Source organism: Lotus japonicus, chromosome 3, assembly GCF_012489685.1.
Source record: "Lotus japonicus ecotype B-129 chromosome 3, LjGifu_v1.2".
Lineage (NCBI taxonomy): Eukaryota > Viridiplantae > Streptophyta > Magnoliopsida > Fabales > Fabaceae > Lotus > Lotus japonicus.
In genome coordinates this window covers 1,350,753-1,376,067 of record NC_080043.1, presented here as the reverse complement: position 1 = coordinate 1,376,067, position 25,315 = coordinate 1,350,753, and the positions used below count along the sequence as shown (strand labels likewise).

The 25,315-nt window shown below is 35.0% G+C and overlaps 3 protein-coding genes across 4 annotated transcripts; all 3 read left to right on the top strand.

Moving 5' to 3' along the window:
* The first annotated feature begins 6,832 nt into the window (after positions 1 to 6,832).
* LOC130743323 (uncharacterized) lies at positions 6,833 to 11,914 on the top strand. Its single transcript, XM_057595519.1, has 7 exons — positions 6,833 to 7,500; positions 8,042 to 8,349; positions 8,627 to 9,358; positions 9,538 to 9,666; positions 10,263 to 10,466; positions 10,923 to 11,123; positions 11,422 to 11,914. The coding sequence occupies exons 1-7, from the start codon at positions 7,245 to 7,247 to the stop codon at positions 11,542 to 11,544; spliced, it is 1,953 nt and encodes a 650-aa protein (XP_057451502.1). The 5' UTR covers positions 6,833 to 7,244; the 3' UTR covers positions 11,545 to 11,914.
* Positions 11,915 to 13,279: 1,365 nt separating this feature from the next.
* Positions 13,280 to 15,747, top strand: LOC130743324 (serine decarboxylase 1-like). The gene is made up of 6 exons (XM_057595520.1): positions 13,280 to 13,620; positions 13,728 to 13,931; positions 14,014 to 14,245; positions 14,361 to 14,554; positions 14,687 to 14,823; positions 14,965 to 15,747. The coding sequence occupies exons 1-6, from the start codon at positions 13,584 to 13,586 to the stop codon at positions 15,616 to 15,618; spliced, it is 1,458 nt and encodes a 485-aa protein (XP_057451503.1). The 5' UTR covers positions 13,280 to 13,583; the 3' UTR covers positions 15,619 to 15,747.
* A 1,955-nt stretch (positions 15,748 to 17,702) lies between these two features.
* LOC130742576 (protein ANTI-SILENCING 1) lies at positions 17,703 to 24,664 on the top strand. 2 transcript variants are annotated; one of them, XM_057594669.1, is made up of 10 exons: positions 17,703 to 19,019; positions 19,441 to 19,609; positions 19,743 to 20,092; positions 20,552 to 20,578; positions 21,730 to 21,822; positions 22,159 to 22,237; positions 22,691 to 22,781; positions 23,676 to 23,796; positions 24,149 to 24,265; positions 24,388 to 24,664. In XM_057594669.1, the coding sequence occupies exons 1-10, from the start codon at positions 18,666 to 18,668 to the stop codon at positions 24,460 to 24,462; spliced, it is 1,476 nt and encodes a 491-aa protein (XP_057450652.1). In that variant the 5' UTR covers positions 17,703 to 18,665; the 3' UTR covers positions 24,463 to 24,664. The 2 variants fall into 2 exon arrangements, with proteins under 2 accessions (XP_057450652.1, XP_057450653.1); XM_057594670.1 differs by lacking the exons at positions 23,676 to 23,796; positions 24,149 to 24,265; positions 24,388 to 24,664 and adding an exon at positions 22,893 to 23,640.
* The last annotated feature ends 651 nt before the right edge of the window (positions 24,665 to 25,315 follow it).

Sequence of the window (25,315 nt, the reverse complement as noted above, 5' to 3'; positions counted from 1 at the left end):
AATCCACGGCAGGTTTTTAATTTGTTCGGGATAAGGTGGCGGTCTCTCACATGCAACAAATGATTTTCAAAACATGTATTTTAGACATGGTAAGGGTCATACCTGAGGCGTTATACCTTGATGAAGTCTTTATGCAAGCCTTCTGAGATAATGATTTCCTAAAAACAACCTCGTTGTGGTGTTATACATACGTCGACTTAAGCCCATTCAGTTGTATTTTTGCTAAAGGCAAAAACGAGTGTCTATATAGTTGTAAAGGTTTATTTTTCAACCTCATCTAATCTACTCATCCTATTGTCTAACTTCAATGGTGCTTTCCGCTCTCATGAACATCCTTTCTCCACCAGAGTCGTTGTGTCAGCAGCTCCTTCCCGTAGAACTCATTGCAGAGGTCTTGTCATGACTTCCAGTGAAAATCCTCATAAGACTTAGGTGCCTGAGTAAGATCTGGAAAGCCCTTATTACCTCTAATGCTAACTTCATCAAATTGCACCGTCAAAGATTAGTTGCACAAAACCCCCAAATCTTGTTCCAATGAGATAATATTTACTTTTGCATATTATTTGTAAACGCGAATTCATTTTTTCAAACTGAATTCTATCAAATTTAATTTTATCCGACTATATATTATAACAAACGATCATTAATCTATTAATCTGTTGTATTATTGGACAATTTTGTTCTCCTTTATATTTATATAGCTCTAGGCCTCTAGCCTCTATGTCTTGTATTATGATTATGATTGGTGAGACAATTTGTGCTTTATCATGCGGAAGATGATGCAAAATATTTTAGCTAGGCATATGACATATCGTCCGTTATTGTTCCCTGCAAAAGAGAAAACTGGACATTTTTCTTGGAATTATTTTATTGTACGTATCTTTACTAAGAACATAATTATGAAGGATGTTTCACTAATATAACAGGTTCAAAGCACAACAATCCAAACAAGAATCTTGCTCTGGTTGGTACGAAAGGGACCACGCCAGACAGACACATGCACTGTTACAGGCGTTGTGATTACTGATTAGCTTCTTGGTGCTGATTGCCTTGACAGTGAAAGAGAAAACAGAGCATAGCGTTTTAAGGGTGTCATTGTTTCATTGTTTGGTTTGCATATAAAATAATGTAATGGACAAAGGTTCTTCTATTGATTCATCAGTTTTTGGCTAGAGACAGAGTCCCCAAATTTCATACTTTTACAAGGAGAATGAACATATAAATATCAATAAATTTATGTTTACATTTTGATCCCAACTACACTTAATAGGGGGGAAATTAAAAGAAAGAGAGATGTGATATCTCATTTAATAGGAAGAGTAGATATAGGAATAGAAAGTGATTGAAAATTAAGTGTAAGAGAAAGTTAAGAGTGAATTAATATAAAAATTGAAATGTTTAATTGATATATTATCTGATTATAATAATTGGATACACCTCATTGTTGTTTGTATTTTAGTTATTTTCTTGTTTGGAACTTTGAGCATTGGAAGTGGGAAAACAGCCACCTGACACCAGCTAAATACTCTTTTTATATTACTCAGTTGACCTGGCTTCTTTCTTTAATGAAAATTTTCTATATAATATATATTTCATAATTATAGTTTATACTGCTAGTGCTAATAGCTTGACTAAAGAAGATTTTGAGTAATCAACTTTGGATGTTGGTAACAACTGTACGTTTCAAATGCGGTAGGGCACTTGCGCTTTGCATACACATCGGACTCATCACAAAAAATATTCGCTTATAAAGAAGATTGTTAGCAACATTCATTTTAATACCTTTTTTTTTAAGGTTAAAAAGCACTTTTGACCCCTGATGTTTTAAGTTTGTGCAAATTATGCTCCTACTCTATTTTTGTCGATCTTTCTACCCCTGATGTTTTCAAACAGTGCACCGTCTACCCCTCTGTTAGTCAGACGTTAAAAAACTAACGAAATGAGCTGATTTGACTTTTTTTATATATTTTTTGGACATGCCACTTGAAAATTACAAGTGAAATTAGAAAAAGGGGACATGAGAGATTCAAACTCAAGACTTGTAAGTAGCAAAACATGCATTTAACCTGTTCAGTTACATACATAATTGATATATACGTCAAGAAAATTTAATTTATATCATTTCCTTGATCATCATCAACTTCATATATTCTTCTTCATCTCTCCAATCTACTCAGGAACCTCTCCTGAGAAAGCCTGACTGACGGAGGGGTAGACGGTGCACTGTTTGAAAACGTCAGGGGTATAAACATCGACAAAAATAGAGTAGGGGCAGAATTTGCACAAACTTGAAACATCAGGGGCAAAAAATGTTTTTTAGCCTTTTTTTTATTGCTTTCTCATTAATTGGCAGTCATGTGGCATGAGTTCCATTAAATCGAAAGTGGAATCCAAATTTTTAGTAGACCCAATATGAACTTTAACAAATCAATGAAAGAATAAAGGAAAGTGAATGTTAAAATGGGTATTACTAGCAGTTTTCAACTAATAATTTGATTATAAACTATTGCATGGCTCTGGAAGATTTAGACCATCAAAATCATTAAACTCAGAACCAATTGAACACCAAACTCGCCCTCCTCATGACTCGAGTCAGAATTAGAACCATATCTGACAACTCTAAGTTTGCCCAATGACCACCCACAAAGAAATCGAAAACCACATCGTCATCGACGTTGTTGTTGTTGTTTTGAGTTTCAAATTCACACCAGCCCAAACCCTAATTGGGTCGATATTGGACCTCGATTCACAATGGATGTTAGTGGTTTTGGGGTTGAGGTCGCGATTAGTTGGAGGTGGTGTCGTAACAACTTTCTAAGGTGTTGCGACACCACCACTTTGGAACCTGAAGTCCTATGGGATCTCCTTCACGAGCTTGAGCTTCCTGATAAGGAGCTTGGGGTCACCACAAATCATCGGAAACTCCCTAACAACGACACCATATTGATGCAAAGATTTTTGTATATCAAATATTTTCAAAATCAGTTGTAGTATAGTTTATATTTTTTTTCGTATCCCACACTTATAGTAGTATAGGATTTTTGCTGCAACTACTTCCAAAATCTTTATTCTTAAATAATTCAATGTGTTTGCAAAAAATGCGTGATTTCATATGAAAAAACACTTTTATAATTTTATGATCAAATAGTTTAAAATTAATCTCTTTTAAAAGTGAAAAACACTTATTATCTCCCCTAAAAAACACTTATTACCTTTGTAAAAAACATAAATGAATTTCTGTTTTTTCTAAATCACTTTTTTTAACCAAGTTCATACGAGCCTGATACTAGTAGGCAGAATGCTCTAGTTTTATATTTAACCGCAAGAGATATAAATATAAGCTATGTTTGATTCTGCCTACATTACGGTTCTATTATTAGCCCCTATTCCATTGTAGCCTATTAAAGAAGGGAAAAGGGAGATTCCCAACTTGCCTCTATCATGTTACAACAGATAACAAAGCAAAACAGAGATTCTTCACTTTTTCCAACAGAAAAAACTGTGAATTATTAGATACCCCTTTGGTTACGCATTAGCATACATGCATATAAAAACAAAGGATCCTGTCATCAAAGAGGAAAAGGTGATGGAGCAGATCCATGGTAGAATTGATTATAAGTGCATGCCTCAGATATCATCACTGTATCATCGATCACTAGTCTTCTGAGCTGCCCTAGTGTCCCATTTCCATATCTACAAAAGCATTCCTTTTGTCTCACACCATGCGAGGGAGAAAAGATCCACTTCTTTTGACCACACCAATGTAAAAGAGAGAGCACTTTAAAAAACCATACATCTCTTAAACATGGAAAATTTTAAGAGCAACAAATAATGATTTAAAGAATTTAAAAAAAAATCAATGGTAATGCACCGTGTGTGTGAACATTTTTTACACAAACACTTGATGATGGATTGTTAAATCAGAAAATTAACTTTTATTTAAATAAAATTAAAAAGAACATATTTTTTTTGAGGTAAAGTGCATAACTTTTAATAATCATTGAAAGCCGAATATGCCAATATGCAAAAAGTGCAGTTGAAAATACAAGTCGGAGTTCATCCCACCACGTGGTACCGGGAAAGGTACACGCCACTAAAGCTAGTACATGAGCCACATTGTTTGCTTCTCGCTTTACATGATTAATGGAACTAACAAGGAAAAAACCAGCTACATATCTGCAATCTTATATGACAGCTTCAATGTCCGGAGGACCCTTTCCCATCTTCAATGCATTGATCCGAAAGTGAACTAGATTCAACAATAATGGCATCCAATTTCAGCTTGTGTGATTTTTCCAAACACCAATGTAATGCCACAATAGTCTCTAACCTTGGACCCTCAATATGTGTTGCAGCAAACATAAACGTGAATCTACTGTCTCGTGCTATCAACCCCATGCCAGTGGAATTATTACCTGTTTTCCCAGCATCCACGTTCAATTGCAAGCATCCTTGTCGCGGGGCTTGCCATCGAGGTGTTTTGTCACACGCCATTGCACCTGGTGAGCGTTGCAATTGAACTTCCTTCCAGTCTCCTAATGCGACCATGTCCAGCTCCACAACAGTATGTGGATCAGACAATAATTCGTTGAAGACAACCTCATTATGAGCCTTCTAGACCTCGTAGAAGCCTTGGATGACCGCAACAGAAGCCTCCACATCCCCGGGTCTTAAGAACATGTGTGAACCAGGTCAGGTGGTGAACTCAACCTATACAACGTCAACATTCAAGTTAAGGGGGTGTGAGAACCATGCTACCCGAGACCAGTTGCAATGTAGGAACAAGTTATTCACATTCTCGCTCTCAAGTTGTTTGCATAAATGGCACTCAATTTGGACGTCCACTCCTCTCCTTTCCAAATTAGCCTTACATGAAAGTGTATTAGTGGCCGCACGATAGGCAAAGTGCTTCAGTTTATTAGGGACCGTTGTTGACCAAATCTTCTTTCGTGGGAACTTCATAACCCTCGAGGTTCCTGTATTACTGACCAACTTCATATTCTGCAAATGTAGATAGGTTGGTTTGACTCTCCTTTTTTACTCCATCTCCAAAATAACCTATCCCTCACTACTTGCCACCCAAGTGGAATCTGATTTGGCGGTTCCAAGCCCTTCACCCCAGTAACAGCAAATTAATAACCTTGACCACTGAGTGAAACTGACTATGTGGTGACTGAATCCTTCCATCTCTTTAACATAAGTGCTTTTAAATACATGATATTTGAGTCATTGAATATTTCGTGTAAAAATGTTTTACGCTCACAAGCACAATCATTAATCTCTTTAAAAAATATGAAAAACATGCCTTTTGGAATCATCGTAACATGTGCATAAATACAACTCTCAAAAGTTAATTATCATTGTGTTTTGATAAAATGACAACAATAATTAGTTTTTTGTTTTTTTTTTCTCCAAGTATCTCTATAGTCAATATACATGAGACTACTCCCTTTTTCCTATGCAAACCGTATAAATATCAAATATTCAACTAAATGCTTAAGAAGTTGAACTATTTACTAACTGTGTTAGACCCTATTAATAGTAATTTTTAGATTTCTAAACCTTCAGTAACAACTCAGCATGTGTGGTTAAAATATTAGTTTTATTTCTTCTGGTCAAATTAAAAAAAATTGCGACCGTTTGGGCTCAAGAAGATCGTGCCGTTAGTACTTTCATTTATTTATTTTTCAAAAACACTATTGCCACGAACCCGACTATTAAGCCTTCTTCCCCACACTTAAAAGAAATGATGTGTTGATTGGTTGTCATGAACTCATGATTCTCCAGCTCTAATGTCTATTTTAAAATTAAAGCAACAAATATAGAAAATAAAATAAACATTCTGAATAAATGGCTGGAATAAATATGAACAAATGGAGCATTGTGTTTGCAAAAGGTGCCAGGCTGTGAATCAATCAATAGTGTAAAATGTCAAATAAATAATCATTCTAATTCGAATTAACTAATGATTACTTTCCTTCTTCCAGCAATGCGAGTAGTTATTGCCAATAATTTTTGTTCAATAAAAAGTTTGCGTTGGCTCACCTCCAACCATATTACCATAACATGAAATCAGGACCATAAGTTCCATACATAAATACTTACATATTTTCCATTAACACAACCCCTCATGTGTATTGACAACCAAAATTGAATACAGAGTCTTCTATGGGAAAGTGATCTGGTCTTACCAGATGAGCACATATGATGTGTTGTTGATCATTGGTTTCTTTATAAGTGTTGTAATTAAGAGTATTATTTAACATATTATATAAAATTATTTTAATCATTGTAAGAAATTTTAAATAATTTTACATTTTTAAATTAGTAAACATTTAATTCATTTTCGTAAAGAAAACATTTAATTTGTTTATTTTCCCTTATAGATTAAATTGCTAATAATAATTTAAAATTAATAGTTATTGTGTATGGACAAACATTTGTTAGGAAATGTCTATCAACTTAACCTAATTTGTGAAATATCTAATTTAAGTATATATATATCATCTAAAGTAAAAAAAATTGTTATATATTTTTTCTCCCACGCACCCTGTGGTAAACATGTATGAGACTAATCCTGTAAAAAAAAACATGTATGAGACTAATGCTTTAAGTTTTTTCTTAATAAGCGACTAATGCTTAAATTTTCAACTATCTACCAGCTGTGCTACATATATTATGTAAATTTCTTATTATCTAAAGTTTCTAAATAAGTGTAAAGTTGTATTTAAATGGAGAAATAATGAATTCACAAAAAAAATGGAGAAATAATGAAAGAATTAAAAGAATATAAAAGAGCAACACATTAAAAAAAATTCAAAAAGGGAAGAGGTAAAGAGAAGAGAAGAAACAAGAAGAAAGAGATTGGGAATTTGATTTCAAAAACTTTAAAACACTTGTGAACAATTTCACAGAGAGAAGGGCTTTTCATCGTTCAACCCCTTCTCTCTCTCTGCCTCCGTTCCCACCGGAACCCTAGCATCATCGCCGTCGCCGTCGCCGTCGTTCATGGCGTTCTTCTTGCTTCCCAAGCAATCATTCCGGCGACCACCACCTTCTGCCGCCGCCGGAAACAACCAATGAACGCCACCGGAAAACAACACCACCACCACCACTGTACTCAATGAATTTAGCTAAGCTAGGGTTTCAGTTGGATTTCGGATTCAGAGATCTCTCTAATTAACTTATTTCATTTCTAACCGCTCTTCCTCCGAACCCGGGAACCGTTACCGGATCCCTATTTCATGGCTAGGGGCTTCGAGAAGCTTCGCCGGTGCGCTCGGACGGTTTTCTTCGTCGCGGCATTGGTGGCGTCGCTGCTGGTTACCTCGCTGCCGGTGCTTGTGGCGGCGGTTGATGTGCTCGTTCCTTGCGTTTTGATTTCCAGCTTCACGTGCGTCAGGTGCTATGGTTTCAAGGAGCATTTGCGTCGATACGATTTTAAGAGCTCGTTGACGGACATTCCTCTCGTTTCAGTCATACGATCGCTCATCATTATCTGTATGATCCGTTTTCCCCTTTTTCTCATCACATTTTTGCGCCATTTTCATTCGGTTTTTGCTTGCTCTAATATTATAATGGATGGTGATGATGATGATGATGATGAACAATCAATTTATCAACAAAGGCCTTGTTATGATTTTAGGTGATAAAACTTGTATTGGGTTGCTGTCAGGGTTGTTAATGGCGGATAGCGTAGTGTAGCGGCAAGCCAAAAAACGCTATAGCGGCAAATAGTGGAGTAGCGGTGAACCCCAGGGCGTCACGCTATAGGCTATTGAGCCGCTATAGCGCGCTATTAACAAGCCTGGTTGCTGTACATGAAATTTTGATAAGGAATTGAAGGGTGGTTTATCTTACTTTTTTCTGGTTTCCCTTGAAATTTTGTCATTATCTTTACAGAAGAAGTTATAGTCTTCTTAATTTGTATTCTGTGTATAGAATCTGTGGAAGGAGCAGTAGTTGGATAGTCTCTGCATGTTAATTTTGTACATTTTTTGAACTTTGGTTCTCATATTGGTTTTTTTGTGAATGAATGCAGGTGTTTATTCCATTTGTGATGGTCCTGCTCTCTCACATGGACCTTACCTTGGAACGGTGACTGTGTGTTCCTTTGTTTCTATTGCTGTTCTTTCAGTGAAAGCTTGTGTTTCCACCGTGAATTCCCAGATTGAGGCGGAAGCTTCAGTTTCCATTACAAGGAAGATACTCCGTTTGAAAAAGTCATGGGGAATGCCTGTCTTATTTCTCTCGTCAGTTGTGTTTGCCCTTGGCCATATTGTGGTTGCTTATAGAACCAGCTGTAGAGCAAGGAGAAAGCTCATGTTTCATCGAGCTGACCCTGAAGCTGTAAGTCTCATTGCAACATCTTTGGTCTAGTGCTCAGTATATTGTTTTTATTATTCTTAATTCTTCGTAAGTGGTTGTAATATTTACTTTGATTGGTCCATTATAATTACTGAAAAAAAATATTGATTTGATGACGCACATGTATATCGGTCCAGCTCTAAGAGGAGTTTTCTGAATTCACAATGCCTAAATTGGTCGATTGTAAATTTTTGATTACTTTGATTTGATGATGCACTTGTAAAACAATAATATTTATTTTCTGCCTAATTTTGAGCAGGTCCTTTCATGCAAAAATGTATTCTCTGGCTATCAGAAGGTCCCACGCTCTCCTGTACCTTCTGGGGGTCGAACCCCAAAAAGTGACAGTGAAATGAGGCGGCGACCTTTCGGAGCAGCTCGTGATGAAGAAGTGCCAGTCAGGTTACTTGCAGACTCGGACAGCTTATTCATCACCTGCCAAGGTCTCACTCTCCATTACAAGCTCAGCCTGCCTGGTCCACCTCTGCTTACCTTGTCCTCAAAATCCTTGCTTGAATCTAGTGCTTTTTGCAGCACTGCATCAAAGTCTGGGGGTCTGTCGCAGTTTAATAGACATTTGACATGTGTGTCTCCAAACATCCAGAGACAACTTTTCAGGAGCTATAGCAATCAATTCCATGGCTCATCTTTACATACTCCTCTCTTAGATGGTTCAGTAACTTCTCCCCATCTTTCAGAAGATCTCCCTGTTTTGCATCTAGATGAAATCCATGAAGATGATGAAACACTTAAATCAGATTCTTTGTCTTTCGAGCAAAATTTAGAGGGCATTGGCCAAGTGGGTATTGTTTTAATACATGGGTTTGGGGGAGGAGTCTTCTCTTGGCGGCATGTAATGGGATCTCTAGCTCAGCAGAGTAATTGCACAGTTGCTGCATTTGATAGACCTGGTTGGGGATTGACTTCAAGACTGCGGCGGGAGGATTGGGAGAAAACTGAACTGCCTAATCCTTATAAACTTGAAAGTCAGGTAATTACTAGTTACCCATAGTCTTAACTGTTTTTGAGAGCACTCAGTACTGATGCGATTGCTTCCCTTTGAAGGGGAGAATCTATTTCTGGCTTTCAATGCCTAGAGCTTTCAGTTAATATTCAACTAAACAGCCTTTGCAATGATGGACTCACTTTTGATGGATAATTGGTTTACAGGTTGACCTGCTTTTATCTTTCTGTTCGGAGCTTGGATTTTCTTCAGTTGTGCTAATTGGTCATGATGATGGAGGGTTGCTTGCTCTGATGGCTGCACAAAGAGTTCAAACATCGATGAATTCTTTCAATGTGAGTATTTCTCCCTGCATTCTTTTCCTTAATAGATATTTAATTTATTAGCTACATTGTGCTGCAGAGCTTTTATCTGGAGTTACCTGTAAAGTAGACCTAATCAACTAAAGAAGTTATTTGATTTGTATTATGATAGCAAAGGTTCCTTTGAAGTTTCCATCCAAACAACAATGTGGGTTGAGAAATTAAGCGCTAGCATTTTATGTTTTTGTAGTTTTATTGAGTTTCTTGTCATGATATGTGATTAGAATGGCATGGGATGCTACCCTACTTAATGGGAACAAAGGGTTCCTGTAATATTGGGCTTAGAATACATATTCATATATGGGTATTGCTTATGATGTTAGTTACTAATTGCACAATAAAATACACAAGACAGAGCAAAAACCTGGAATTCATAGAAAAGAAAAAGTATTTAACGGTTACGTAACTTGGCACATGGTTCTTCGAGTCTATATATGAAGATGTCACTTACATTGATTATGTTACTCGAATTCAGTGGAGTTATTCTAGTAAGCTAATTGTTAATGACTGAGGTTTTAAGTTTTTGACTTTTTGTTGTTAAATTGTTTAGTCTGTTTTGTGTTGTTCAGGTTACTGTGAAAGGGGTTATATTGTTAAATGTTAGCTTGTCAAGGGAAGTAGTTCCTTCCTTTGCTAGAATCCTTCTGCATACCTCACTTGGAAAGAAGCATTTGGTTCGGCCACTACTAAGAACTGAAATCACTCAAGTGGTGAATCGGCGTTCATGGTATGATGCTACCAAACTGACAACAGAAGTTTTGACACTCTATAAGGTATGTACCTTAAGCCACGTGTTGATATCTCTTTCCTTTTGTGTGTTTCAAACTGCAGAGATAATTAACTGTATAGAATGAAAAATTATTACTCAACCCAGAGATTCATGCCATATAATTTACTCTCACAAACTTAAGTTACCTAATTAAACACAGGGATCATTTAGGTAGAGTTCATGTTTTTTTTAGTTTTACGTATTTTCTTTTTGTTTCATCATTTTCTGGAAAGCAACCATAAATTGAGTTTTCTCCATTTTTTTTCTTCCATATAATGGTGAATCATGGTAGAAGAGTATACTCATTGTTTGTGACTTTACCTTAAAAAAAATTATGTGATCTATCTGCCTTCTTACCTTTTCCCTGGGTGTTTGTTCCTCATGCTTTTATATTGACTATCACTTCGGGAGAAAATTTCATAGACTTGTGTTACACCTGACTGTTCTTGCATGTTTTTAGGCTCCTCTATATGTAGAAGGATGGGATGAAGCACTTCATGAGATTGGTAAATTGTCATCTGAAACCATCCTTTCGGCAAAAAACTCAGAATCATTGCTACATGCTGTAAAAGACATTTCAGTGTTGGTTATAGCTGGCGCTGAAGATTCACTTGTCTCTTTGAAATCATGTCAGGCGATGGCCTCAAAATTTGTAAATTCTGTAAGTATCCATGTCCCCATCTATTTATTAATTCTGCACATTATGAGGATGAGAAGTTAGAGTGCGAATGGTCAGAGTGGAAATCGGAAGGTAGAAAATAATTTTTTCAGTATGACCTGATGTTTTATTGCATGGGAAAGCTAAATATTGCTTTCAAATGAACAAAATGTGAAAGGAGAGAACGGGGAACATTGGCGTTCAACCGAAAGCAACTTCAGTGCAAACACATTATATCATGCCATATGATTACTTCCTTTTCAAGGTTTAATAATACTTCTATTACCCATTTCTCTTGCAGAGACTGGTTGCAATATCAGGGTGTGGCCATCTACCCCATGAGGAGTGTCCAAAGGCGTTGCTTGCAGCTATATTAGCCTTCATTAGTAAGCTATTCTCTGTATATAACTCGCAAAGTCAATAGGTCATCACTTCACAAGTTCAAATAGAGGTCAATCCTTTGTAGGGCGCTTTGTTTCTTCCTTTCTTTTACTCCCCTTGTCCCTTCCGGGTTCCTTCTCTTGATTTCCTCTTCCCTTCCTTTTTATGCAATATCACTTCAAGCGAAAGATCAAAGGTATCTTCTCTTGGGTTTTTTATGTGCTAGCTTTACTTTAACATGTATCTTCCTCTTCCCTATGCTTTTTTTTTTCTTCTTTTTTAGCTGTCAATATTCATGGTCAATTGAGCTGCCTGTCACTTCCCACTATAAGAAAGTAGGAAGTAGGCTACGTAATTGTAAATTTAATTTATCATCAGATTGATCATGAATATAATTTAGCATGTTGTTTTTATGATGTAGTGTTTATGTTTATTTTCAATTTCAAGCTTTTATTCTAGCGATTGAAGATAAGAGCAGTGTGAAATTCGACATTGTCTGCGAGAAATATTGATGAAGTGAGGACGATGAGGTGGTATTCAACCTAAAAAAGTAAAAAAACTTCAGATTAGGGGGTTGAGATAAATTAGATCACAACCTAGTCTAAATTTTTTACTTAATTAATTAGTCTGATTATTGCAGCCAATTATTTACAAAAGATTAAACCTAATTTTTTTTAAAAATAAAACTCTTGTGTATAAGTAGATTTAGAGAGACATGGGCCTGCCTTTGCTTGCTTTGGATAGTAGAAATTTGCCTTAGGTTTTTCTGTTTGTTTGTGTTTTGTTTATAAACTCGGAACTGTACCCAAAAAAAGAGAGAAATGGGCCTTGAGTTTTTTTGGAGAATTTGATTCATGATTCGTTCCATTTGTTTCTGTGGATTCCTTCTTCCCCGAATTCTGGTCTTCTAAGTTAATTTTGAGGTATTACATCATTTTTTTTGAAAGGGATATTACAACGAAATAAGTAAATGCTAATAATAAGGACTCTCTGTTCCAAAATATAAGTTTTTTTGAAGTTATGCATGGGATATTAAAAAATTTTGATAAATATTTTGACTGAAGTGCCTCTATTTAAAGTTTAGTCATATTAAGAAGAAAGAAATGTGATTATAGGCTATGTGCATTTTGAGAGTTGTGATAGTAAAAAATGGATGTGGTAGGTGAGAAATATAATATTAAATGAGACATAGGAGGAAGAAAGTGAGAAAAATGCTGAGTTTTATATTTTGCAGCACTATACAAATGCTAAAACAACTTTTATATTTTGTAATCAACAATCCCCATTTTGTCTATCACATTAATTGTGTTCACGTTGATTTGATTTAGCATGTTGATTTGATTCCTCATCTGATTTGATTTGATTTGATTCTACTAACAAATCTGATCCATTTTATTTATTTATTTAATCCAGTGACTTTTTTGTTTCCGTGTCTATCATTTCTCCAAAGAATAACTCTAAATTTACCTACTTATTTTTCGTTTACTTACTAAACGTGGTTTGTTTTGACAACTCATGAAAAGATTTGAATTAAATCACTCTAAGTTTAGGTGGATCAATGATACTTAAGAATAATTAAGATAGATGAAATTTCTAGTCCCCTAAGATTTAGACAACTCCACTAAACATTATTAAGTTTGTTCTTTGTTTGTATTCTATAAATTAACAATTGATAATTCATTGCTAAACTGTTTTTGTATTCACTTATTTGTATCAAAATAATGGAGCAGTTGTTGCAAATTGAAACGTTATTCCCATTGATCAGTACACATAAATAAATTAATGCAATCGACTAACTTTGACTCCTACCAACGTGTGGAATGCTTGTTGTCTAAAATAAAAAAAGAGAGAACAGAAAATCACATTTTTATAGCTGGTCAATATATAAATGCGAGGACCCACCAGTGTAGGGATTTTTCCGCTTTCGCCGTGCGGGGATGCACCTTATATAAATGCAGTGAAACCACCACACACATACAACATAAGCAGAAAACACAGTGTGAAGTTCAAAGCTAGAGAGAAAGCAACACATAGAGAAAGCAACAGAAAGAGAAAGCAAGGAGATTCAGATCATTCAGAAACATGAAGGACATGATTCTTGAATCCCTTTTACAATCAGGTAAGAATTCTTCCCTTCTGCATCTTTTGTTTTTTTTCTTTTTCTTGGATATCGAAAATAAAAATCATGTGATCTTAACCCCCTAACAATATCTTTTCATATTACAGCATTCAAAGAGTACTTACTTAAGGAGGTCCCACAAATCAATAAGCCTTCTAGAATAGAAGAGAAGATCAATGGGGAAATCCAAGAGAATGAAGGATATATGAACCTCGACATCACCAAGGGTTTCGGGGAGACACGTGTTAATTTGTCCAAAACAATTGCTAAATATGTGGTGAAACTAAATCAAAACAAGTCGCGTTGTTTAGGTATGTAGTATCATATTTTGGGGTTTTCTAACTCTCTTTTATTCAATAGCAACATTTTTACTAATGATACCAACCAAAGCAGGTTTTCCCGTTAATCAAGAATTTGACTATGACGCCTTGATGCCATTGTTGCATTATCACTTAAACAATGCTGGTGATCCATTTCTTGGGAGCGGCTATGGTCAAAATTCAGTAGAATTTGAAGTTTGTGTGCTTGATTGGTTCGCCAAACTATGGCAGATAGAGAAGGGTGAGTATTGGGGATACGTTACCACAGGTGGTACTGAAGGAAATTTACATGGGATTTTAATGGGGTAAGTTTCGTTGAATTTCATTTCTTTGAAACTCTACAAAGAACTACAAGTAATCCCTCTTGCACATGTTTATATATTCTAAACAAGATCTTTCAATTGTGTTTAATGTATGTAGGAGGGAAAAATTTCAAGATGGAATTTTATATACATCACACAACTCGCATTATTCATTATTCAAAATAGCAAGGATGTACAGAATGCAATGTGTAAAGGTCAATACGTTGGTCTCGGGTGAGATTGATTGTGCTAATTTAAAGGCTTTACTTTTATCTCACAAGGACAAACCCGCCATCATCAACCTAAACATAGGTATCTCATCTTTGATAACTTACTTAAGTGCACGACATATAATTAACAAGCTTAAGCATACACTAGCCCGTGTACAAAATATACACACACTTGGCTAAATCCATTTTTCTTTTGTGTACTTAAAATATACAGGAACAACTATGAAAGGAGCAATTGATGACATTGATCTTGTGATTCAAACACTTGAGGAAAGTGGCTTCCCTCATGATCGATTCTATATTCACTGTGATGGAGCTCTATCTGGAATAATGTTGCCATTTCTGAAACAAGTGAGTGAAAGTTATTAACCCTAATATTTAAGTTTTACGAAATTATTGGTATGATGATGACTCACATACAAAAAAACAATATATATATGATTTCTTGGTCAATATAAGTCATTTTATAATATTGGATGGATGTTTGCACAGGCTCCAAGGATTAACTTCAAGAAGCCTATCGGAAGTATATCTATTTCTGGCCACAAGTTCTTAGGATGCCCAATTCCTTGTGGTGTTGTAATAACACGTACAGAACATGTCAATGCACTAGCTAGAGATGTTGAATACATTGAATCGAGGGATGTCACAATCACAGGTAGCCGTTGTGGGCTTGCTTCAATCTTCCTCTGGTATGCACTCCAAGAAAGAGGTTTAATAGGACTTAAGAGGGAAGCACAAATGTGCATCACAAAAGCATGTCACTTACTGGACAAACTACATGACAATGATATTGGTGCAATGCGAAATGAGTTTAGTAATACCGTTGTGTTTGAAAGGCCTCCAGATGATGACTTTGTACGAAAATGGAATTTGTCTTGTGAAGGAAATGTTGCACATGTGGTTGTGATGCAGCACGTCACTATTGAAATGCTGGACTCATTTGTTAGTGAACTGGTTACAAAGCGATCCTTTTGGTTTCAAGGTGGACAAAGAAAGCCTCCTTGCATCGCAGACAATGTTGGTGGGAAAAATTGTGCTTGTACATTGCATAATTCATTTGACAAAGGGAGGGCTGCACTGAATAACACAAATGTGATCCATGCTATTATAACTGACAAAATGGATGTAATCGTCAATTGTTAAACTCTACAAGGATTCATAGATAAAATGGTTATAACCATAAGTTACATGTATGTATTTCACCTATTGTATTGAATATTCTACATTAAATACCAATTTTTCAATAATAACAATAGCCTTATTTTGAAGTTAGATTTATTCATCCAGCCTCTGTAGTAAATTTAGACACTCAATCTTGAATCTCATGAAGTCAAATTATCAATTGTTTGCTCATGAAGTGATGTAGCACAAATTTCCATATTGAGTAACACTTAAACTAATATTAATTACTTAAATAAATAGATTTTATTTTTTTATAAATTTGTGTTAATAAATTTAAAATTAAACACCAATTTTGTTCGGATGGAAAAAAAGGGAAAGAAAGTTGAAACGCACCGTTTCATTTTAAATGAAAAAAAAAAAAATTTACAACCTTGTAAGACTGTTGAGACTCTTAATTTCTATAATTTTTTCCCTTTCTGTTCCCAACCCCATCACTTTCTCTATATCACCATTTTCCTCTCTTATGATAACACCCATATTCCCCTATCTTCTCCTACTTTTTTCTCACAAAACCCCTAAAATCCCTCCTTAAAATACAAATCATTGAAGGAGAAATTTGGTACCTCAAATGTAGAAAATCTTGGGTGATTTTTGGGTGTTAGGATTATACCCTTAGGAAGAAGAATTGCACTTATCCTTAAGAAGTTCTCACTTCAGCTCATTAAGGTACACTCACAACTTAAATATTTAAAGAAGGCCACTCTATTGTATGTTAGACTTCATTCAATTTGTTTTTAGGGCTTGAGCACAAGTTTGAGGATTTTATGGTATGTTATGATTGGTAAAGCTTGGCTAAAATTTTTATAGGCTTCAAATTTTGTTGTCGGTGTTCGATTTACCAACCACTAGCTCGTCTGGATATCTTGAAGTTTCTCGATATCTTAGATGAATTTATATAAGTGAATTACGAGTCAGACCAATTTGTGAATCGAGCGAGCTCCCCTTGCATGCAATGATGTGGTGGTGAACCTCTCATTCTAATTCAGTGCTTTCCAAATTGGGCGGGAAGGTTTCTCATCACACGGCTCACCAACCTGATCTTCCACGGGAACTGTATGTCCGATTAGGTCTGGAAAAGATGAACTTACTCCCTATCCTTATCAATCGAGTTATTAAGACATGTAACTCTTAATTGATGCTTTATTTTAATAGTTTTCACTTGGGATTTGGAAATCTATACATTTTTGGAAGTCTAGATATGGAATATCTTATTTGATAGATTTTTTTTATTTTTTGAAATGTTGAAAATACAAGGGAGACCTATCACAATTTTATAAGTTTTCAAGAACATGTATATTTTTTTAAAAATTGTTTAAAAATGATTTTGTGAAGATAATGTTTGCCATACTAGAGTGATAGTCTCTGTGCAGTTACTTATCTCTTATGATTTTGAGGCGTGACAAAGTAAAAATTAAAAAGAGGAAGGAAGTTAAATTGATTTTTACACTTTGTTTGTAAATAAAATAAAAATGAGGGGAAAGAAAGTGGAAGGAAGGAAATAGAGTAAAAGCGAAGTGATTTTTTAGATTGTTTAGTATAAGAGGAGATGAAAGGAAAAGAGGAATGAACAGAGACGTATGTTAGATAATTACTACTTTATCTTTTTATATAAACCCTTACAAATAATTTATGTCTCACTTATTAAATTTATTTTCAATTTAAGATATTTATGTTTCTTCTTTCTACCTTGATATGTTTTCCATCGATATCCACAAGGATATTTTCTACTCATAATCGCTTATCTAATTTTCCTTTCTTGCTAAACGGCTATAAACAAACACAAGGTTATATACCATGTGTGAACGAAACATTACTCTTCCACATCTCACTATTCCCTTCCAAAATTAGAAAAAAGAAAAACAATCACACCTAATGTAGCTTTTCCATCTTTTTTCCAAACTAAATATGTGAAAACATATCAAACTCAATTCCTATTTTTCCATCCTTCTCTTTTCTTCACTAACTAACATAGAGCAAATAGAGAGCATTAACACTCCAAAACAAAAGCTCTTTAAGAAGGTGATAGTCTGTCCTTTTCACGGGAGTTGGGTTTGGCACCCCACCTATGGGGCTTGGCACCCCACTTTATCAAATACGGAATTTAAAATTCCGTATTCTCCCTATTGAATACGGAACTTAAAATTCCGTACTGTATTTAAGCATGCGTGTCACATTTTCAACCACTCATTATATACTAAAACAGATACGGAATTTTATTTTCCGTATTGATACGGAACTTTAAATTCCGTATTTAATAAAGTGGGGTGCAAAGCCTAAGGGGTGGGGCACCAAACTCAATTCCCCCTTTTCACTCATGCCTTGCATGCTTCTTTTGCTGTACGGACACGGTAAGCAGAATTGAATCGTTTTCTTCCCATTTTCCCTCTTGATTCCTTCTTCCCTATTCAACAACAACATGCTTTTGCTTCTGATGCTGTGTTTTCCTTCTCTTCTTCAACATTGTTCTTGAACTGAACTGACCTCTGTTTTTACTCTGTTTCTACAATGCTATTATCACATTCATAGGCATTAGTACTAGTAGTGTTGTTCCCCAGCTGAAAGGAACCATTTTTCTGATTCTTTCCCTTGTTTTGATCAACCCCTTTTGTTTTTTCTTGCTGTGTTGGTCAGGCACGAACGAACCCCACTCACTCCCACGTTCTAACCCCATTTTCTATTTTTTCCTATTTTTCTGCATTCAAAGGGTTTTTTTTTTTTTTTTGAAATCAAGGTGGTACCTTTGTTGCATGTTTACAACTAGTGCTTCATCATTGTTAGTTCCATTGATTGTTCTGTTCATGATGAATTTATTGTTCTAATTTTTTCATTAATGGGTTGTTGTTTCCTAGGTTGCTGTAATAATATATTGCATCTTGTACTTCACTGTTTGTTTAGTCTTCTTTGTTCTTTATTTTTGGTGGTAATGCTGTGTATTTATTTGATGATTTAATATTGTCTCAGGTGTTATCTGTGTTGGCATTTGTGACTAGAAGAACATATAATAGGCAATGTCACTGCAATCTGAACAAAGTGGTGGTGATTTGAAGGATTTTAAGTGGGGTCGTAAGAGGGGAGTTGGTGTGAAAAATAAAGCCATCCAGTTTTATGAGTCATTTGTTTATGAGGGTGTGAAGTACTCTCTTTATGATTGTGCTTATTTCTACGACGCTCGTCATGTAGAAACTTCTATAGGTAAGCTTGTGAGGATGTATGAGGGGCCAAGTCATAATAAGATGGTGAAAGTTGTCTGGTTTCTTCGTCCTGGTGAAATTCGCAATTTCATGGGGCATTATCGGCCAAGTTGGGATGAGTTATTCTTGGCATCTGGTGTGGGCAAAGGTGTTTCCAATCTCAATTATCTGGTAATTTCATTAATTTAGTTGTATGAATTCATTAAAGATTTGAGTACTTGTACTGTACTGTACTGTGTAATGATAATTTGGAGATGAAATTGTTGTTAAATTCGGGGTTTAAGGGGTCTGAATAATTATGATCATGACTGACTGGATACAGTGAGAGAACTATCTTTGGAGGTAATATATATTAGCTTATTTTGGTCTGATCAGAATGATTCTTATGCAACCCATTGGCACTAGCTGAAATGGTCATTCTGCGAATGACTTCATTGTTTGTAACTTATATTCATCTCCAAAACATGCTAAAAAATCTTTTATGACATGGGGAACTAGCACTCATTTTGAGGCAAAAAATGAACAAGACTCTTGTTATGAATTAGGATGAAATACTTTGTCATTTTTTTGAAGTTAAAAATGTTGTCTTCAGGGAGCAATTATTGGAAAATGCAATGTTGTTTGCACTTCAAAGGACAGGAGAAACCCTGAACCATCTGATACTGATTTAAAGAAGGCAGACTACTTTTTCGATCACACTTTTGATGTTGGAAAGCTTGAACTTGTTGATAAATTTGCTGATAAGATTGATGGAATTGAAGGTCAGTTCATGTCTCTTAACCTGCAATCTTCATTAATTAGACTCTACACACCACATGTAGAAACTACTTTTTCAGTTACTGGATTATTTTTTATGTTCCCAGGTAATTAGTTCACGTGTTACTGTTTTTGCAGTGGAGCATTTCTTCAATAGGAAGGGAGATAATGAAATCAGAAATGATCTGCATGTTGGGACAAATCCAAGAAAAATTGTGACAAAGACTAGGACTGACCCTTCTGATATCTTGCCCTATCGAGTTAAAGATAAAGCTGAAGCAATGCCTCCTAATATTGTCTTGCCAGAGAAATCGTCGAATTCTTTTCCATTTAAAAAGAGGAAGATTGAAGAAGAGAAGCCAGCCATTAGTCCAAGTAGCAAGTCCCCTAAGGAAGAGGAGTTCATTGAGAAGGAGGCTGAACTCATACAGGATAAAACAGACGAAACATGCAGCAAAGCCATTGAGGTGACTGAAAGGCCGGGTGCAGTAAGTATCTGAAAACCCATGATGGTTATCATAGTTTAATTGCTCTTTTAAAATACTAATCCTAGATGGGGGGAGTGCATCAGAAACAGAAACACCATAACTTATCTGCTTGTTAGGTGTGTTGAGACTTGAGAATTTAACCATGCACATAATATAGAAATATGAAAGGTTCATCATCATTATATATATCTTATATCAAAGTTTTCTTTTTACCCAAACTTGATCTGAATGCGATGATTTGAGTCCTCCATCACACACTCCTTAAATGTAGAATACCCCTTCTTCACTGGATATTCACAATGTGTAACTGGGGAACCTAATTTCTGAAGCAATGTGAAATGATTGAGAATCTTGGTGGTAGCAAAAACAAATATTCACAATCTGTAACTTGTAGATGTGGTTTCATATATGACTTCAGTCACTGTTCTGATCGGCCAACCCCCATTTTCTTCATTTCAGGAAAGAAGAAAGTGGTTTAAGAAAATGGTGAGTTTTTTTTCTTTCTTTATACTTATTGTGGATTCTTGATTTGATTTTGATCATTTTTCATTTCTGGATGGTAGTGAATGGAGCTGCTGTCTGTGCTTAAAAATAATATGTAAATAGTGTTTACATTGAAGGTTCTGTACTCTCTCGGAACTTCTGCATTACACTCTAGGATCTAAACTTGTTTGCATCATCTCCATTTCTTGATCTAGTATCGATAACTACAAACAGGTTTTCTTATCTTTTTAGTTTCAATAACTTTTTCCATCATGTGTACTATTGAATTATTCCATTTTTAATGATTGAAGTACTGGAGTGGAGTTATAGTAGCAGACTATGCTTGTCTTTTCTTATATTATCTGTATTTTTCTGATGTAAAAAGCACTCATTTTCTAAGCTCTTACATCAAATAATTTTAGGGTATGACTATGAGATAAATTAGCTGCCAAGTACTAGTTATTTTTTTGAAAGTTGCTTCTTTTACCCGCAAAAGAGATTTTTTTAAAGAATAGAATTTTGCTTGAAACTATAAGGCTGCTTGCTAGTCTAGAATTTCATGTGTGTGTGTGTGTGTGTGCATTAGCTAAGAGAAATTTGTTTCCCATGTAAAATGCTTTGTATAATTGTGTGGTTGCTGTCTTTTAAGTCTCATTCAGACCATAGACTATTCTTCATTTTACGTCTTTATTTTTTCAATAAAAATATTAAATAACATCCTTTTAAAGTCAATTGTAAATGTCGCACCAACAATTACATATGACTACTTTTAAATGTTTTTAATTTTCTTTTGGCATGTTTAGAATACATGAAACTGGCCTAGATTGGTTTAAGAAAAGTGATGTTAACCTCATTTGGATTTTAAAATTAATAAACATTAATTTTCTAGATTTTCGAAACGTGATCAAACATTTTTTTATTTTACAAAAGAAGTGTGTTTTATAACAGAAAATAATGAATGTATTGAAGTTTTTTGTTCTTCGATCCTTGTAAAGATTCCCACTCTTTCCTCTGCTTCCAACCATATTTGCTTAAAGAAGATTATTTATAATACATGTTAAAAAGGATTGAGAGAGTAAATGCAAGTTATATACTTCTATGAATCATAAGGATATAGTGTAAAATGATTGTTTTCACAATGATTTGGTTTGTAGCCTTGGGAAGAAAGACTACAGAGAGCTGAAGAGTTAGATACCCTGGTTTTACTGGATAATCTGGATCCATCATTTACTTCATCTGAAGTTGAGGTATATAAAATGCAACTTTTCAAAACCTTTTCTTGTTGTTTGTTCATCTTCCATACAATAGAGCTTGTTTAATGTACCTTAGTGTTAAGATGATGATATAATAAGCTAATTTTGTACTGCTCATTGAACTTTTAAAGATTAGGACCACTGTGATTATGGCCAACTTTATGGAAATTTCATCATCAGCACAGACTTAATATGGATATTTGTAGATCTGTTATACTTACTACTGAAAAGTGTTGTGAAACAAGTTTTTTTCCCTCTCCTAGTACGAGATTTGGGTCTTTGTGTGTAGTGGTCTTGATTCTTAAAAAAATTCCTTCAATTCTTGTTCAGGATCTTGTCTGGCATGCTTTCCAAGAGAAAGTTGAGGCAAGGATGATAGAACAGAGCCCGAGTTCCAATCCATATTATGGTATTTACCGTTTGATCTTTATAACTGGAAAACAATCTCTTGTTTCATTTTATTGTCGATCTTTCATTTGTATCTGGGACGGATGCAAGTGTTGAGGCATTTATGGACATTTGGTAAAAAATGCCCTCACTTGTGTCTCACATTGCTAAATGCCCTCACTTGTGTCCCACATTGCTATGTGCCCTCACTTGAGTAGTAAAAGTATGTGGTTTTTTATGCTCATTTAGTAAAAAGTGCTCTCACTTGTGTCACGTTTGATAAAAAATGTCCTCACTTCTAATAGTATATGTTAATTTTTTTTATTACAAATTTATATTTATATATTGCCCTCACAACATTAAATTTCTGGATCCGTCACTGATTTGTATGATGAGAAATATCAAATTCACTGGTACATATCAAGGATGTTGTGTTTTTTAGACCAATTGATTTTGTTTCCTCAAATGCTGACAGGTAGAGCATTGGTAATTTTCAAAACAAAAGATGCAGCTAAATCTGCAATATTTGAGTTGAATAAGAGATGCCTTGTTCTCGGAGAAGGGAGGTATTTCATTTGTGGCTTTGTTCTTCATGTTGAAGTTATTGTTGAATGCAAAAGAATTAAGCTGAATGGCTTTAATATTCTTTAGTGCTTTTATCATTATTTTCATTTCAGAGTACTGAAGTTATCAGAGCAGTTAAATAAACCAAAGGAGGATGGCTTAATTAGCAGGAAAGGCGGTTAGAACTTAGAAGTAGTTAAGGGTTAGAGAGTTAGTTAGCAAAAGGGGGAATTATGTAGTGTTGTTAGTGGTAAATTTTTAGCTTCTGTGTACTCATCTTCACTTTGTATATATTGTGAAACTCTTGTATATTTATTCAGTTGAATCAGATCAGATCAAATGTTTGATTTCTCTCAAATGCTGGTTAGAGTTTTCTGATCTGAGGAACACAATCTTCTAATTCATTGATATATGGATCGTAGATGCGCAGATGTGTAAGTCACCACAGAATAATGGTTTGAGTTAATATTTCCTCACAATTAGGTTAGATAAATAAAAACAAAAGCAGGGATTCTGCATTGATGCTGCGGGGAAGGATTAACTGATTAAATAATGCAAATCAATGTGCATTCTTCTTTTTCCATTATCATCTGCTATTGTAATGGAAGTATAGATGTCCTTGATAGGAGACAATCGTGTGAGTTAAGTAGGATTACTATAAGCAACAAAACTCTTTCTATAAGCAATGTATTCATGGCTTAATCTCGAGACTACTAATAAAGCTGGATCATCCTAGCCATATTGGCCGATCCATGCATTATGAAAATTCTTGCATCCGTCATAGAATGGAAGGGATAACTTTGATATTAAATGGCTCTAATTTTTCTAAAGCATTTTTAAACTTTACAACACAACATTGTTCTACTTCATACTTACTGCTTGGAAGTTTCCTGCAGGGTTGTCTATGCGGAGAAGGGAACTCTAACTCTAACAGAGCCTGAACCATGCAAGAAAGGTGAATTCCCTGGCCATGTTGTCCTCGACAGATTTGCGCGTCAAAAGCAACGCCCTGAGATGGTAACCTAACTCACCTAGCTTGATTGATTCATTTTTTACCTTGTATCCCAACATGTTAAAAAATATGATTTAGGGTGTGTTTGGGTAAACAACTTAATTATGCGCTTATGACAATAAGCTCCTCTCACGTAAGTGCTTATTTATAAGCTTATTTGAGAAACTTATCAAAATAGTTTATAGGTAAAGGTTTATTCATAAGCTAATATGAGAAACTTATGAAGATAAACTCAAAACAACTTCAAGTAGGTCATGAACTTACCCAAACATTTATATAAGCGTTTATGCTATGAGATAAGCTTAAATAAGTTCTTTCTATTGCGGCCTTACGTTATGTGTTGTTTGCATTTGATAGAGAAATGCAGTATCAACATCACATTGTGCCCAGCGCAATACGGTTGAATATCCTTTGGGCATTGAGTGGATGGTGCAATATGAGAAATCTGATGCAGGCTGGAATGCATTACACCAGGTGGAGCATCTTGAATTTTTTTTTTCTTGTGTTGACATTGCATCACCTACAATCTTGTTTATTGAACTTCTTGTCTAGATGGTTGAAGTTAATCTGTTTTTTTTTTCCTTTCTATTTTACAGGTACAAATGAAGGAGATAGAAGATGCAAAGAGTCAACTTAAAAACAGACAGCATTTTTTCTTGAAAGCCTCCTAGTTAAGTCATTCTTTTTCTAATACCTGACATTTTTGTATAGAAATCTTACAAAATTGAGAACTTTGATAGAAAAGAAGGATGTCCTGGTTATGTATCCGCAGGTACAGGAAAAATTCATATCACTGATACTAGTACATTGTATTTTGAACAACTTGGTTGTAGATACATGCAACAGTTTCTTTACTGCAGTCATAGTTGTTAAGATCTCAGGATTCACTCAAATCTCACGATTCGATGCCAGTAAGCAAACCCATAATTTGCATCACACAATGAATCATGTGGTACATGCTATGAATAATGCAATTCAAATCACTGACATGAATTATTATTAATTTTTTTTTATGCAATTCAATGTGATTGGAGGATAAATTATTTAACCCAAATTTTCTCATGAATCATTTAAACTACCCTAACTAAGGAAATAATTTCTATAAACAAGCATAAAAGTTTTTATACACCCAACAAATAATATTTTAGAAATGCAAGAGAATCAACTTTTTAGTGTATTTAATTATTTTTTTGGCACATCGTTAAAAAAGTATGATTGGTTAATATCGTAAATGTTTAATCAACTTTTTAACGTAAATGATTCATGATCAAGTAATTTTACCTCATGTTCAAAAAAAAATCCCGCACCTTAATGAATCAATAAATAAATAAATAAAATAAAATAATTTTTTTTTATCTCACTTATTTTTTTTTTTTTTGGTAACATGGAGGGGCAAGGCCCCGAAGAGCGAGAACCGCTAACAAGCAGGAGCGCGAAGAGAAGCTAGGGCCTCCTCCGTATCCTGACTAAGAAGACTATGACATTCCACTATAGGAAATTGCAGCACCTGCGTGCCAAAGCCAA